The 14158-nt window shown below is 42.5% G+C and overlaps 1 protein-coding gene across 7 annotated transcripts in view; it reads left to right on the top strand.

The window, feature by feature from the left end:
• LOC146352515 (transducin-like enhancer protein 4) overlaps window positions 1-14158 on the top strand; it is a 166179-nt gene that overhangs the window by 128457 nt on the left and 23564 nt on the right. For all 7 annotated transcript variants that reach the window (XM_084834246.1, XM_084834245.1, XM_084834244.1 and 4 more), the window contains one exon: window positions 13536-13655. In XM_084834246.1, the coding sequence (XP_084690372.1) occupies window positions 13536-13655 (120 nt within the window). The remainder of the gene's footprint in view (window positions 1-13535; window positions 13656-14158) is intronic.

Raw genomic sequence — 14158 nt, 5'->3', positions numbered from 1 at the left:
GAGGGGGGTGGAGCAGAGGAGGGTTTTTTTTTTTTCAAAGTAGAACTAGCCCCACCCCAGCATTATTTTTATAATGTTGTTGTTCATTGTCCCCAAATGCCCAGTGTTTATCTTAAATCATAAAGATGAATCTCTGGTTGGTCATGAACTCTCAGTAGTCCTGGGAAAGTCGCTGTTGACCTGAGTTTACCATTTGTGAATTTGGTATTTTGATTTCTCTCATGCAGAGAAATTGTAGGTGATATTCACCAGAATGAAAGAAGACTCCCATAACTAGTTCCAGTTTGGTCACCAAAACCCAGCCCAGTGTGTACTGAAAGACAACTCAGGCCTCTTCACACAACCCACCTGGGTGTAGTAGCCACTTGCTCATGCCAGTAGCAAGCTGCCGTTGTTGTAAGTGGAAGTAAGTGGTTATCTGACAGCTGAAGTGGCAAGCAGAAGCCTGCATGCTTTGTGTTTTAGCTCAGTATTAAAAATGGCTGGGATTCTGGCCATTTGCCGTGTTGTGCTAAAATTCAGTGAACACAGATTTGGGGAAAGGACTGTAGCTCAGTGGCAGAGCACATGCTTTGCATTCAGAGGGTCCCAAGTTAAATCCCTGCTATCTGCAATTAAAAGGATCAGGTAGCAGGATATGTGAACCATGTCTGAGACTCTGGACAGCTGCTACCAGCCAAAGCAGACCACACCGGAATAGGTGGGCAAAGTCTCTGACCTGGTATAAGGCACGTTCCTATTTCCTCATGCCCTTCCACTCCTCCCACAATTGCTTCTGCTTGTGGGAGCCGCCGCTTTCTGCCAGTACAAGCAAGTGACTACCATGCCTAGCAGGGTCATGCTAGAAAGACCTAGCTTGCATTAAATCAGTCTTGTATGGTGCAGGAAGGCAGATACACATGCCCATACATTCACAAACGTGCATTCTACAACTTTGAGGTGTGACAGGATCTTCCATTGTGCATGAGCGTTTTTCTTCCTAGAATCAACCTTATACCATCATCATCTTCACCCACAAGGGCTCTTGCATCTTCAAGAAATTATTATTTATGGATTGTATCTTTACCTCACATTTATTTGTCTTTAATTACACATGCAGAAACTTTGGCATTCTCTTCTGAGAGCATGATGACAACCGGTGTGTGCATTGGGGAGCCCCTGTATAAGTGCAGAATACTTCCCCTTCACAGAATGGCAAGCCCTGCCTATGCGAGCTTTTTTGTCATGGCTACCTGCAGGTGCAGCTAACGGCAGATGTGAGACTGAATTGTAAATTCCGAACTGTTTTGGTATAGTTTGTGTGAGCCCAATGGAGTGAAGCCTTCCTTCATCCCTAACAACTGAGAAGGCTTTTAAAATGTATTTTTCCAGACCGTGTTTCCTCCGATTTATTTCCTACTAAGGAATGCCTGTTATCATACCATGTGCCTTTGTTTTTATTAGCCTTCCTCCCATGATGGCTTTCCAGTGACTGTTTCCACTAAGCTTTGCTGCTGTGCTGTTCACGTTTGCTTTGCTGGCTATCCTTCAGCATGGCTGGTTACTCTCACCCTCCATTGACCCTTGCAGGTTCAGTAGCAGCTAGGCCTCAGTCACGTTATATCCCCTCAGTCAGTGATTACAGAGGAAGCTGTACGTTAAAGGATTAGTTTTAAACATCCACCTGCGCAACACAAGGTAGCAGCCCCGGCTGTTGCTTTAAACTCCTGTTAAGCTTGCCTTTGTGCACTTGTATATCAGGAGGGGCCAAAGAATCAGCAACCCATGCTGATAGAATTATACTTCAAAATTGACTGGTATTTTTGACTTCCACTGTGTAACTTGATCTGTCTGTACAAATGGTGTGTGTGTGTGTGTGTGTGTGTTAACTGCACACATTGAAACAAATCTGCAGACAGCTTAGCAAGACCCTACAAATTAGTTAAATGTTTATATATCGCCAGACTTACAACTATGATTAAGCATTTACGCTTTACATTTTCTTTTTCACAGCACTCTGCCTCATTTTAGGCAAAAACAGTCTAATTAATTCAGTTCACTGTTAAGGATAAACATTATGGCCTGTGTGGCCCAGTACCCTTGTGTCTAACAATAAATGTATCAGTTTTTGGCAATATAGCAAGGACAACTTGGAGGTGGGGAAGATGGTTTCTATTGATTTTTAAGTAGGGAGCGGCAGATCTGTGAAGTCCATTTCCATAGACGTCCTCCTTTTCCCACCTCCAAGTCCCTTCCATGTCGGTTCTCTGTACAGATTTTTTTTTTAACAGAAAAACAATCCATATGCAAAAATGAATTTTTGTGTGCATTTTTCAGATGGATGCATGCCGTCATTGACGAAAGCTTGTTCATGAACATTTTAAAAATGTATGCAGTAGGTTTTGTGTATTTTTCAAATGTGCATATGTTGTCAAATGCATTTTCTTTCTTTTATGGAACGCATCACAAGCCTGGAAATGCATGGATTTCTATGCACAAATTGTGTCAATTTCCTTGTTCCATTCTAGGAGGTGCATGTTAGGTAAATCCATTAAAAACAACAGCAACCTCAGTTAAGCAAATTTCCAACCTATCCCTGCTTTTAAGGTCTGCTAACTTATTTCTTTTCCTTCAGGCCTCACTGGCATATATACCTTGCTCCCTCTTTCTCTCTGCTTGGGGCACCATATGCTCTAACAGCTAATTGCTAACCTGGGAACCCCCTGGTTGAAAGCAGTGTTTAAATAAACACAAATGATATGTGGTAATCTGAGCATAGAACATCCTTTCCTGATCTAGCAGAATTGAAATACTTCACCTCTTGGGTCCTTGTGTTTTTTATGTTATATAATGTTGTTCTTAGTGCCATTTTGCAAGTAATTTGCTTTTATGTAGGCCTCTGATTTAAAAGAAAAACAAAAACGTTTCAGAGTTAAGTACCAGAACTAAATATTTATATTCTGCTGTATTATATAGGACACTGTTCTCTGTTAATTAACTCCATTTAATCAGCAATTAGTAAAGTTAATTAGTGGGTAAAATGCCATATAAACATCCAACACTGCCTGTTAAAATCATAGTTTCCATTAAAAAGTAATGATCAGACCCTTGGATTACTAACATCAATCCAATTATCTGAGAAAGCCCATGTGAGGGAAAGTGATTGCTGTTTGACGTATTTGCAAAACTCATCAGTAGTTTTTGATACCAAGACACACAATGTCCATTGGCCAACCCATTTGAGGATGAAATCCAGAGAAAGTTGAGTATTGCCTCTGTACATAAATGTCATGACTTTAAACTTGCCTAAGTTTGCAATCCTAAACACACTTTCCTGAAAGTAAACACTGTTGAACACAATATGCATAGGACTGTGGTAAGTCTTGTTGACTTCACTGAGATGTAAGTGTGCCTAACATTTTCTGAATAGAGCCCTAAAGCTGCAATCCTAATCACACTAGGAAGTAGACCCCATTGAAGAAAGTGACACTTATTTGCACCGTAGAGTCAGAAAAATGGTGGGCTATGTGTAAGTGTAGGACGTAGGTGGGCTCTGCACAGATGCCAGTGTGGCTTCAGGTATGCTGAATTATTACACCCATATGCCTCCAGAATCCTCCAAATGCCTCCACAATCTTTCGCCCTTTGGAGCAAAAAAGAGAAACCATAAACTAACCATTCATACAGGAAAGTCTCCGTGCAAGTGCAAAGTCAGCCAAGTAGCCTCCGTCGAAGGTCATTTTCCTGCCGTGCGTACTTTATCAATTTTTTATTGTTTCTTTTGTACTTTGAGCAGACTTTATAACAGCAATAATGTCATTCAGATAATTATAATATAATTGACCATAGAGTTGAGCACCCTTGGCTTTTACTATGGTTTGTTTAATACCTCAAAATGGTCAATTATCTCATAATCCCCACTTTGTTGGGAATTATTGTTTTAATTATTGACCCTAAATACATCATTGTCCCAGTGTTGTAAAGCTTCACAAGGGAATGATCACACTTTGCAGAGGTTTTGAGTTCCCAGCCTTATTGCGTGGGAGCATTGTTGATCGTCTCTAGTCATTATTTCTAACACTGATTTTGTTGAATTACTTTTTTAGTTTTCTTTGCCCACCTGAGGTCAACTGTCTGATGCTTTGTCAAATAGCTGAACGGTGTGGCTTAGCAAAGGCAAGCTTGCTTTATTTCATTGTATTGCCTTCTTCCCTTGTTGCACTTTGAGCTACATATGGTAATGTAAGTTATCTTCAGTAGATGTTGGGGGTTGAAGGGTAATAATCATTCTTGGCTTGTTCAAGTAATCTGAAGTACTAATTATTGCAAGCAGACAGCATGCTGATGCTTGCCCTCTTGCTGGTGAGATATTTATGGCTTTCTAAGAGGCTTTCTATTACCTTCTTTATGATCAGTAAAATTGAGCATGGTCATAGCTGGCACCTGCTTTCATCAATGACTGACAACCTAAAATTATGCCAAGGGGGATGGCGCCAACTCCCTGCCATAGATCGGCCTGGTTGCTGCTGTTCTGTAGGCTCGCTTTTCATCTACCCAAATTTTCATGGTTGATGCGTATTTATTTATTTACTAGTATTTATAAACTGCCTGTATCTAAAGATTTCAAAGTAGTGTACACAATTCATACAGACATAAAAATAAACACCAGTACATAGAATGTATTGTATTAACATAAGATGGTAGTCTACACTACACAGGGAAGGTTCAGTCCACAGTTGTTTGGCGCAGGACATTTAGTTTAGTGGCACTCACTATGTGGAATAATCCCTCCCCTGACATTAGACATGTACCAACACTTTTTATTTTTCGGTAGATGTGGAAGACCCATCTGTCTTCCACATCTACCGAAAAATAAAAAGTGTTGGTACATGTCTAATGTCAGGGGAGGGATTATTCCACATAGTGAGTGCCACTATACTAAATGTCCTGCGCCAAACAACTGTGGACTGAACCTCCCGGAGGACACCACCCTCACCAGATGACCTCAAAGATCAAATGGGTCTATAGGGGAGAAGGCGGTCTCCCAGGTAACCAGGCCCCAAGTTCCTATGCCAGCTGAGAACTATCCATGTGGTTCCTCTTAATAGAATGTTTAGCAGGCCACACAGTCTCCTTGCAGGAACCCTGCATCACCTGAACTATAAGCCAAACATTTTGTGGAAACATTAAAATTAATACATTAATAACATTAATAATAAAAATAAAAACACCATGTCAATAGAAATTTCTGTATCACAAGTGCAGAACTACATTTGGGTCGTAGGCTGGTTGACATCCACCCACCCACCCAGGCCCTCAGCGGGCTGTATGATGTCTGGTAGGTGTAACCATACCCACCCGATGTCATTGCTCTCTGGCCCAAGGAGCATAGTAGTTCAAAAACATAATAGCTCAAAGGCTTTTTTTAAAAAAAAAATTGGGGAATGTATGCATTTTCAGACATTTCAACTCAACTCTGAAAAGCAGCAATTCTTGAGTCACATAGCATTACTACGAAGGTCCAGAGCAGTTCCCTATAAGCATTTGATCAGCATTGTTGGTGAACAGGCATGAAAAGCAAGATTGGTACATTTTGCCAGAAAGTGTATTCTATTATGTGTGGTCAGTTGTTCCTTCTTTATTCCAGATTATACATAATAAAACATTCATCAGTGATAAAGAATTAAAACCATCATTTATATATAATAAAATATCAACCATAAAACTAAAAAACCAGCAGAACACACACATAGTACAACTCTCTGTGTTTCTGTGCCCATGATCCATATCAATTCTTTACCAGCGAGTGTAAAGAGTGAGGGAAACCCATGAAGTGATAGCTGTGACTTACATGGTGAGTTGCACTAAACAGTTTGCACCAGGAATGTATGTGTCATTTGCCTTAGGGATTCCAATCCACATGGTAGGTGTAGCATCCAGCATTCCTGACTTCGTGTTGAAGATTCACTGCAACATGAATAGTCCTATAGCAATAGGCATTGTTCATAGGAACATAGAACATTTCCTTACATTGACACAGACCATTGGTCCAAATCGCTTAGTAACTGTGTACTGGCAGCAGCTGTCCAAGATTTCAGAGAGGAATCTTTCCCAGCCCTATCTGGAGACACCAGGGATTGAACCGCGGTCTTTCTACATGCAAAACATGTGCTCTACCACAGAGTTATGCCCCCTCCTGAATCCACAATCACAGGGATAGCCACAGGTGTTTATGTAAGCTTACAAAAAAGTGAGCTATTCACCAAGCATACCATGTGAAAGAATCATTGCTGCCTGGAACAGACCATTCCCATCACCAATATTATTATTGTCATAGGCATCACATATGGAATGTGCACATCCCTGTCTAATGTAAACATAACTTCTCAGCCAACTCTTCACAAAAAAAAAAGATAACACGAGGGGTTGTTCTTTCAGACTAGTTCAGCTGATGTTTGTGTCTGAATAAAAAAAACTCTTAGATATGATCATGAACAAGTTTGTTAACATGAAGATAGGAATATGTTGACTGTCCTATCAAGAGTTCATGAACAACTGTTGTGTGGAATTCTTAACCAAAGTGAAATGCATAAAGATCAAAACCAAATATGGAGCACCATTCATGAAGGAGTCCCACAGCTCTTGGCCTTCATGTTATCAAAACTTGTCAAGCTCATTTACAATCATCTCCTAGAGCTTGGATTTGGATGCATGATCATCAGCTAAATGAGTCTGAACGAGTATCTTCTCACTATTATCCTAGGTCTTTGTGAGGATAAAGTTGACCACCAAGCTCTGTGTACATCTAATGAGGATGTCCACAGTATCATGTGTGATGCCCATGAAAAGACTGCTATCAGTGTGGGTTTTGTCTAGCCTATGGATCTTTTTTTTTCATGAGGTACATTTGTCTATCTCAAACATGATGAGTTTTTCATTATAAAAAGTCAGTCCCAGCAAATTTACTTGCAAGTATTTCCATTGACCCCAGTGGGTTTTACCTGCTATAACTGGACTGTATTTAGAATGTAAGTCCAGTGTGATTCACAAATGTCTGTATCCATACATTTTCCACATGCAATATGCATCTGGTATCTGGAAACAGAATATTTTAGCCTTGTGTGGTGCTGGGCAGCTGCCCTGAAAATGGCAGCCATGATTCCAGAAATGGTGTGGCTATCTCCCATGCAAGCAGTTGGTCAGACTAAATTTTCTCCATAGGGTCTTGTACCCAACTGCATGGATAAATTGCCTAGCACTTGTTTGTGTGAACCACCCTTTAGGACATATCTAACAACCCTCAGTTTCAGTGTCAGTTCAGTAACAGTACCATTTTCATGGCTCCCCTACCTCAGAATCCTGGGAAGCATAGTCGTATGCGACTGCAGAAAATTCTCTTGTGGACATCCCCAGCCCCATTGCAAATTGCAGTATCCCAGGTGGAGAGAGAGAGAGAGAGTGACTATTGAACTGATTTGAGTCTGTACTGTAAATTTGTCGTTACTCATCTCTTATTTTCTAAGAAATAACTGGGTATTAAGCTCTGTGTGTATCTTCAGCTTCAAAATCTTGGACTTCCATAACAAATTGCAAATATGTGTTTGCATGCCTATGCCCAAAACACTTCAGCTACTAAGCAGTATGTGTTACCTCAGTGTGTGGATCATCCTTTAAAGAGCTAGTCATAATTAGCTACTTTATCATGCTAGTAGGGTGCTCTAAATTATAACTTTATTAAGCATCAGAATCAAATATTAAAAGGATATTTGTAGCACTAAGGCTTAACTAGATTGAGAAAAAATGAATCCATGTTTTTTTTTTCAAATTTATGAAAATAAATACTTTGGTTTAAATCAGTGCAGTGGTTTACTCTTGGCTCTTTAACCATCATTCTAATTGTCATTCAGTAATTAGTTTCCCCCTTTATTGCAGCCAATTACTTTAAAAACAGGGAGATAGAGAAAGAGAGAGATGAGTCATAGTGAATTGAATTCAAGTTATGATCTGCCTTCTCTCCATTTGTGGAATGAATATAAATGGGGCAGGGGTATTCTTAAGACACGCATAAGGTTATTTGCATAAAGATATGTAAAAAACACACACACCCCCTCCAGTTTTTAATAGTATTGGGACATAGGGAAACGGGTCTGGCCCTGATCCTAAATATTGCTACTTATAACTGAGGGGAAGTTGTAGCTTCTTCGTATTGATCCCAGCCCCCTTCCCAAGACATCATGAATCCTTCACGCAAACCAGATCCCTGTGTATCGCATCCAAAGGTAACTGAAAAAAAAATGAAAAAAAAAATAAATGGTGTGAGAATGGGATGCATGGATTCTCCCTAGTAAGACTTGGGCCAGATTTGTGTGTTGCTGCTGTGGTTATTTTCTATAGCTCAATCCTTGTGGTTCCAATTTACATATGTTGTGGGTGCAACTACTTCCAGACCACTCGGAAGCAGTTCCAATGTCACAACAGTAACAAATCATAGGATGCGTGTTGTCAGAGCCACATATTCTGTATGCTTTTCTTTGACAGAATAGTGCAGTCTCAGGATAGTGTCCAACAGCGCTCTTCTGCGTGTGGCCAACCCGTGCCCCCCACCACTTGTAGCCACGATGTAGTGCTTCCAGGGCAAGCTCCCAAATGAGCAGGAACACTCATTTCTGGAATGGGCAGTTTGTGCTTTCCAGAAACAAGTGTTTCTGCTCATTTGAAGGCTTATCCCCGGAAATGCTACATTGCAGCCGTAAACGGTAGGGGCCACACCCACAAAACCCCTGTTGGATCCTGCCATTAGTGTTAATATGCAGTATTGCAGTATGTGTACGTGCATGATATTCTTCTTATCTCAAGGAAATTGAACCAGTTACTTAGTACATAAGCATGCAAATAGGGTGAAAACCAGTTATGGTTTCCTGCTAATGGAACTGCTTCCATCAGCAGAATGGGAGAACTGTCCAGAACAACTTTTTCAGAAAGCACAGAGGGCTGCAGAGGGAAGGAAAGAGGGAGAAAGTCCCATTGTATGAGCGGACTTCCACTTGTGTGACATTGGCTTCCACCCATAGTAACCTATTTAGGTAAACATGCATTTAAAAATACCATATTTTCAGCTGCCTTCATCAGCCCAATTTAGTTTCCCCCTTATACCATCTGTCCTTAGTTAGTAAACAAATCCCACTGTTTTCTGTGTAGCTTACTTCAAGTGTACGTATCACCAGGGTGCCAAGCAGATCATTTTGCATTTCAGTATCAGAGGAAACCCCTTCATGGATCACTGCCTTGTTGTGGCGAAGGGGCTTGCGTAACTCAGTGAAGCCATAAGCTATGCCGTGCAGGGCCACCCAAGACGGACAGGTCATGGCAGAGAGTTCTGACAAAATGTGGTCCACTGGAGAAGGAAATGGCAACCCACTCCAGTATTCTTGCCAAGAAAACCCCATGGAACGTATCACAAGGCTAAAAGATATGACGCTGGAAGATGAGCCCCTCAGGTCGGAAGGTGTCCAATATGCTACTGGGGAAGAGCAGAGGGTATTTCCAAGTAGCGCCAGAAAGAGTGAAGCGGCTGGGCCAAAGCCAAAAGGACACTCAGCTGTGGATGTGTCTGGTGGTGAAAAGAAAATCCGATGCTGTAAAGAACAGTATTGTTTAGGAACCTGGAATGTCAGATCAATGAATCAAGGTAAGCTGGAGGTGGTCAAACATGAGATGGCAAGATTGAACATCGACATATTGGGAATCAGAGAACTAAAATGGACAGGCATGGGCGAATTTAATTCAGGTGACCATCATATCTACTATTGTGGGCAAGAATCCCTTAGAAGAAATGGAGTAGCACTCATAGTCAACAAAAGGGTGGGAAAAGCAGTACTGGGGTACAATCTTAAAAATGATAGAATGATCTCAGTACGAATCCAAGGCAAACCATTCAACATCACAGTAATTCAAGTCTATGCCCCAACCACTGAGGCTGAAGAAGCTGAGGTTGATCGGTTCTATGAAGACCTACAACACCTTCTAGAACTAACACCAAAAAAAGATGTCCTCTTCATCATAGGGGATTGGAATGCTAAAGTAGGAAGTCAAGAAATCACCGGGATAACAGGCAGGCATGGCCTTGGTGTACAAAATGAAGCAGGACAAAAGCTAATAGAGTTTTGCCAAGAGAACATGCTGATCATAGCAAACACTCTTTTCCAACAGCACAAGAGGCGACTCTACACATGGATATCACCAGATGGTCAATATCGAAATCAGATTGATTATGTCCTTTGCAGCCAAAGATGGAGAAGCTCCATACAGTCAGTAAAAACAAGACCTGGAGCTGACTGTGGCTCAGATCATGAGCTGCTTCTTGCAAAATTTCGGCTTAAATTGAAGAACGTCGGGAAAACCACTAAACCGTTCAGGTATGACCTAAATCATATCCCTGATGAATATACAGTGGAGGTGAGGAATAGATTTCACGGATTAGACCTGATAGACAGAGTGCCTGAGGAACTATGGACGGAGGTCCGTAACATTGCTCAGGAGACAGCAACTCAATCCATCCCAAAGAAAAAGAAATGCAAGAAAGCAAAGTGGCTGTCTGAGGAGGCTTTACAAAGAAAGAAGGGAAGCGAAAAGCAAGGGAGAAAGGGGAAGATATACCCAACTGAATGCAGAGTTCCAGAGAATAGCAAGGAGAGACAAGAAGGCCTTCTTAAATGAACAATGCAAAGAAATCGAGGAAAACAACAGAATGGGAAAGACTAGAGATCTCTTCAAGAAAATTGGAGATCTCAAGGGAACGTTTTGTGCAAAGACGGGCATGATAAAGGACAAAGAAGGCAGGGACCTAAGCAGATGAGATTAAGAAGAGGTGGCAAGAATACACAGAAGAACTATACAGGAAAGATCTGAATGTCCCTGATAGCCATGATAGTGTGGTCACTGAACTTGAGCCGGACATCCTCGAAAGTGAAGTCAAGTGGGCCTTAGGAAGCATTAGTAACAACAAAGCTAGCGGAGATGACAATATTCCAGCCGAGCTATTTAAAATCCTAAAAGATGATGCTGTTAAAGTGCTGCATTCAATATGCCAACAAATCTGGAACACTCAACAGTGGCCACAAGACTGGAAAAGGTCAGTTTACATTCCAATTCCAAAGAAGGGCAACGCCAAAGAGTGTTCCAACTACCGCACCATTGCGCTCATTTCACATGCCAGCAAGGTGATGCTCAAAATCCTACAAGCTAGGCTTCAGCAGTATGCGAACCGAGAACTACCGGAAGTACAAGCTGGGTTTCGAAGAGGCAGAGGAACTAGAGATCAAATCGCCAACATTCGCTGCATCATGGAGAAAGCAAGAGAATTCCAGAAAAATGTCTATTTCTGCTTCATTGACTACGCTAAAGCCTTTGATTGTGTGGATCACAACAAACTGTGGCAAATTCTTAAAGTGATGGGAGTACCAGACCACCTTACCTGTCTCCTGAGAAACCTGTACGAGGGTCAAGAAGCAACAGTAAGAACCAGACATGGAACAACCGATTGGTTCAAAATTGGGAAAGGAGTACGACAAGGCTGCATATTGTCACCCTGCTTATTTAACTTATATGCAGAGTACATCATGAGAAATGCCGGGTTGGATGAATCAGAGGTCGGAATTAAGATTGCTGGGAGAATTATCAACAACCTCCGATATGCAGACGATACCACCCTAATGGCAGAAAGCGAAGAGGATCTCAAGAGCCTCTTGTTGAGGGTGAAAGAGGAGAGTGCAAAAGCTGGTTTGAAACTCAACATTAAAAAAACGAAGATCATGGCATCTGGCCCCATCACTTCCTGGCATATAGAAGGGGAAGAAATGGAAGCAGTGGCAGATTTTACTTTCTTGGGCTCCAAGATCACCGCAGACGGTGACTGTAGCCATGAAATTAAAAGACGCTTGCTCCTTGGGAGGAAAGCTATGGCCAACCTAGACAGCATAGTAAGAAGCAGAGACATCACCTTGCCGACAAAGGTCCGTCTAATCAAAGCTATGGTTTTCCCAGTAGTAATGTATGGCTGTGAGAGCTGGACTATAAGGAAGGCTGAGCGCCGAAGAATTGATGCTTTCGAACTGTGGTGCTGGAGAAGACTCTTACGAGTGCCCTGGACTGCAAGGAGGTCAAATCAGTCCATCCTAAAGGAAATCAACCCTGAGTGCTCATTGGAAGGACAGATGCTGAAGCTGAAGCTCCAATATTTTGGCCACCTAATGCGAAGAGAAAACTCCCTGGAAAAGACCCTGATGCTGGGAAAGACTGAAGGCAAAAGGAGAAGGGGACGGCAGAGGATGAGATGGCTAGATAGCATCACGGATGCAATGAATATGAACTTGAGCACGCTCCGGGAGAGAGCGCAGGACAGGAAGGCCTGGCGTGCTATGGTCCATGGGGTCACGAAGAGTCGGACACGACTGAACAACAAATCAGAGGAAAGGCCATCTAGCCTTTGTAGGCATCCTAAATGATAAGAAATAGCATTGAAGTATTTCTTTTTAAGTACAGTAGTTTAGAGTTCCTTTTGTTTTTCTTTTTATCTGTCTGTATATTCTGTGACCTTGCAAAAATCTTACTGGCGTGCTTCCTTGCTACAGTGAGAAATGTGTGCATTCATTGATGTTCTAGGAATCTAGAATGAAGAATGCTTGCTTTATTATGGCTCCACTTCCACTTTCTGCTGTAGGTACCCTGGGCAGTATCCAACTATGCTGCTCCACTTACACAGTTGACACGGTGCTTGGGTAAGTGACCTCAAGTGCAACACCAACAGTGTACGGTGGCATGACCAGTTGTGCCAGCATACACTATTGGTGTTGCACTGAGGTTGCGTACGCTAGCACTGTGTCAACTGCGTAAGTGGAGCAGCAACGTTAGATACTGCCCAAACTTCCTTGCACCATTCAGAAATAGCAAGAAATGCCCCCCCCCCAACATTTCAGGTTTACAACATGAACTGACAGCTAATCCACTAGGAAGTAGATCTGATCATGGAGAGGTACCCCAGCCTGCTGTTTCAAGTGGCAAGCTGGTACATCCACCCACAAGTATATCCACTTGAGAGTAAGCACCATGGCTTTCCACTTGCATTGGGAGTCTAAAGCGCCTAGTAGGAATTAAATCTTCTGGGAAGGACTCTGGCCTACTGACTGAAAAGGTAGCCCAGAGCCATTCCCTATCAGTGGATCTGTTCCAGCCTGCCATTTCATGCAGTAGATATATTTTGCAGGTAAGCCTTCCAGCCTACTGGAGATGATGGGCACATCTGCAGCCAGGTGTTTGATGGGGGAGGGCTAGAGCATTCCCAAGTAGTTCCTGTGCTGCTCTGATGTGCCAGGAGCAGGACAGGGAGAGACAGGCTCCATCTGCTTATTTCAGAAGGAAATATGAGGCTCAGTTTTTGCAGACACAACTTCAGCTTGTAGGTTACAAGGAAGAGGTATAAAGTACTTAACACCTCACAATAAGACCTTGGATGTAACTGTTCCTTCATTCACCTTTTCCTCTCTTCCCTTTAATTTCAGAGCTCATCTGTGTCTCCATCAGCCAGTTTCAGAGCCTCTGAGAAGCACAGAAATTCAACAGACTACTCCTCTGAAAGCAAAAAACAGAAAACAGAAGAAAAAGAAATAGCAACTCGTTATGTGAGTAAAATCATTAATATTTTTCCTATTTATAATTTTAGATTGCATATAGTGCTGCACAGTCTGTTTGCCCCCAAAGGGGCTTGACCCTTTTTCCTCTGCAGGCTTCTGCAGCTACCACCTTCCCCTTCCCTTCTGCCCACCCCACCCTGGCTCCACTGCCCCAGGGCCTTTCCAATTTAATCCAGGGCAGGAGAAGGGGGGCGGAATGGTGATGGCTCCAGCTCTTTAGCAGAGCTTCCCTTCCCACTGAAGAGTGCACTGTGATGCGAATAGCATCATTGTCCTTCAGGGGATGCTGGGATGTATAGTCCCAGTGTGCTCCTTGATGAGAAAGGATGCTTTGCTGAACAGCTGGAGCTGCCTCTGCAGCCACCTTCTCCCCCTTCTACTGCCCTGGGTAAATTGGAAGGGCCCCTGAGGAGGCGGGGGGAAGGGAAGGCAGCAATTGCAGTGGTGGTAGAGGGCCCACATGGGATGGGTAAAGGGAGGTCCTGCTCGTA

The sequence above is a fragment of the Heloderma suspectum genome, chromosome 2 (assembly GCF_057233095.1).
Source record: "Heloderma suspectum isolate Gila_16-S chromosome 2, 16-S_ref, whole genome shotgun sequence".
NCBI lineage: Eukaryota > Metazoa > Chordata > Lepidosauria > Squamata > Helodermatidae > Heloderma > Heloderma suspectum.
This window is presented reverse-complemented; position numbering and strand designations above follow the sequence as displayed.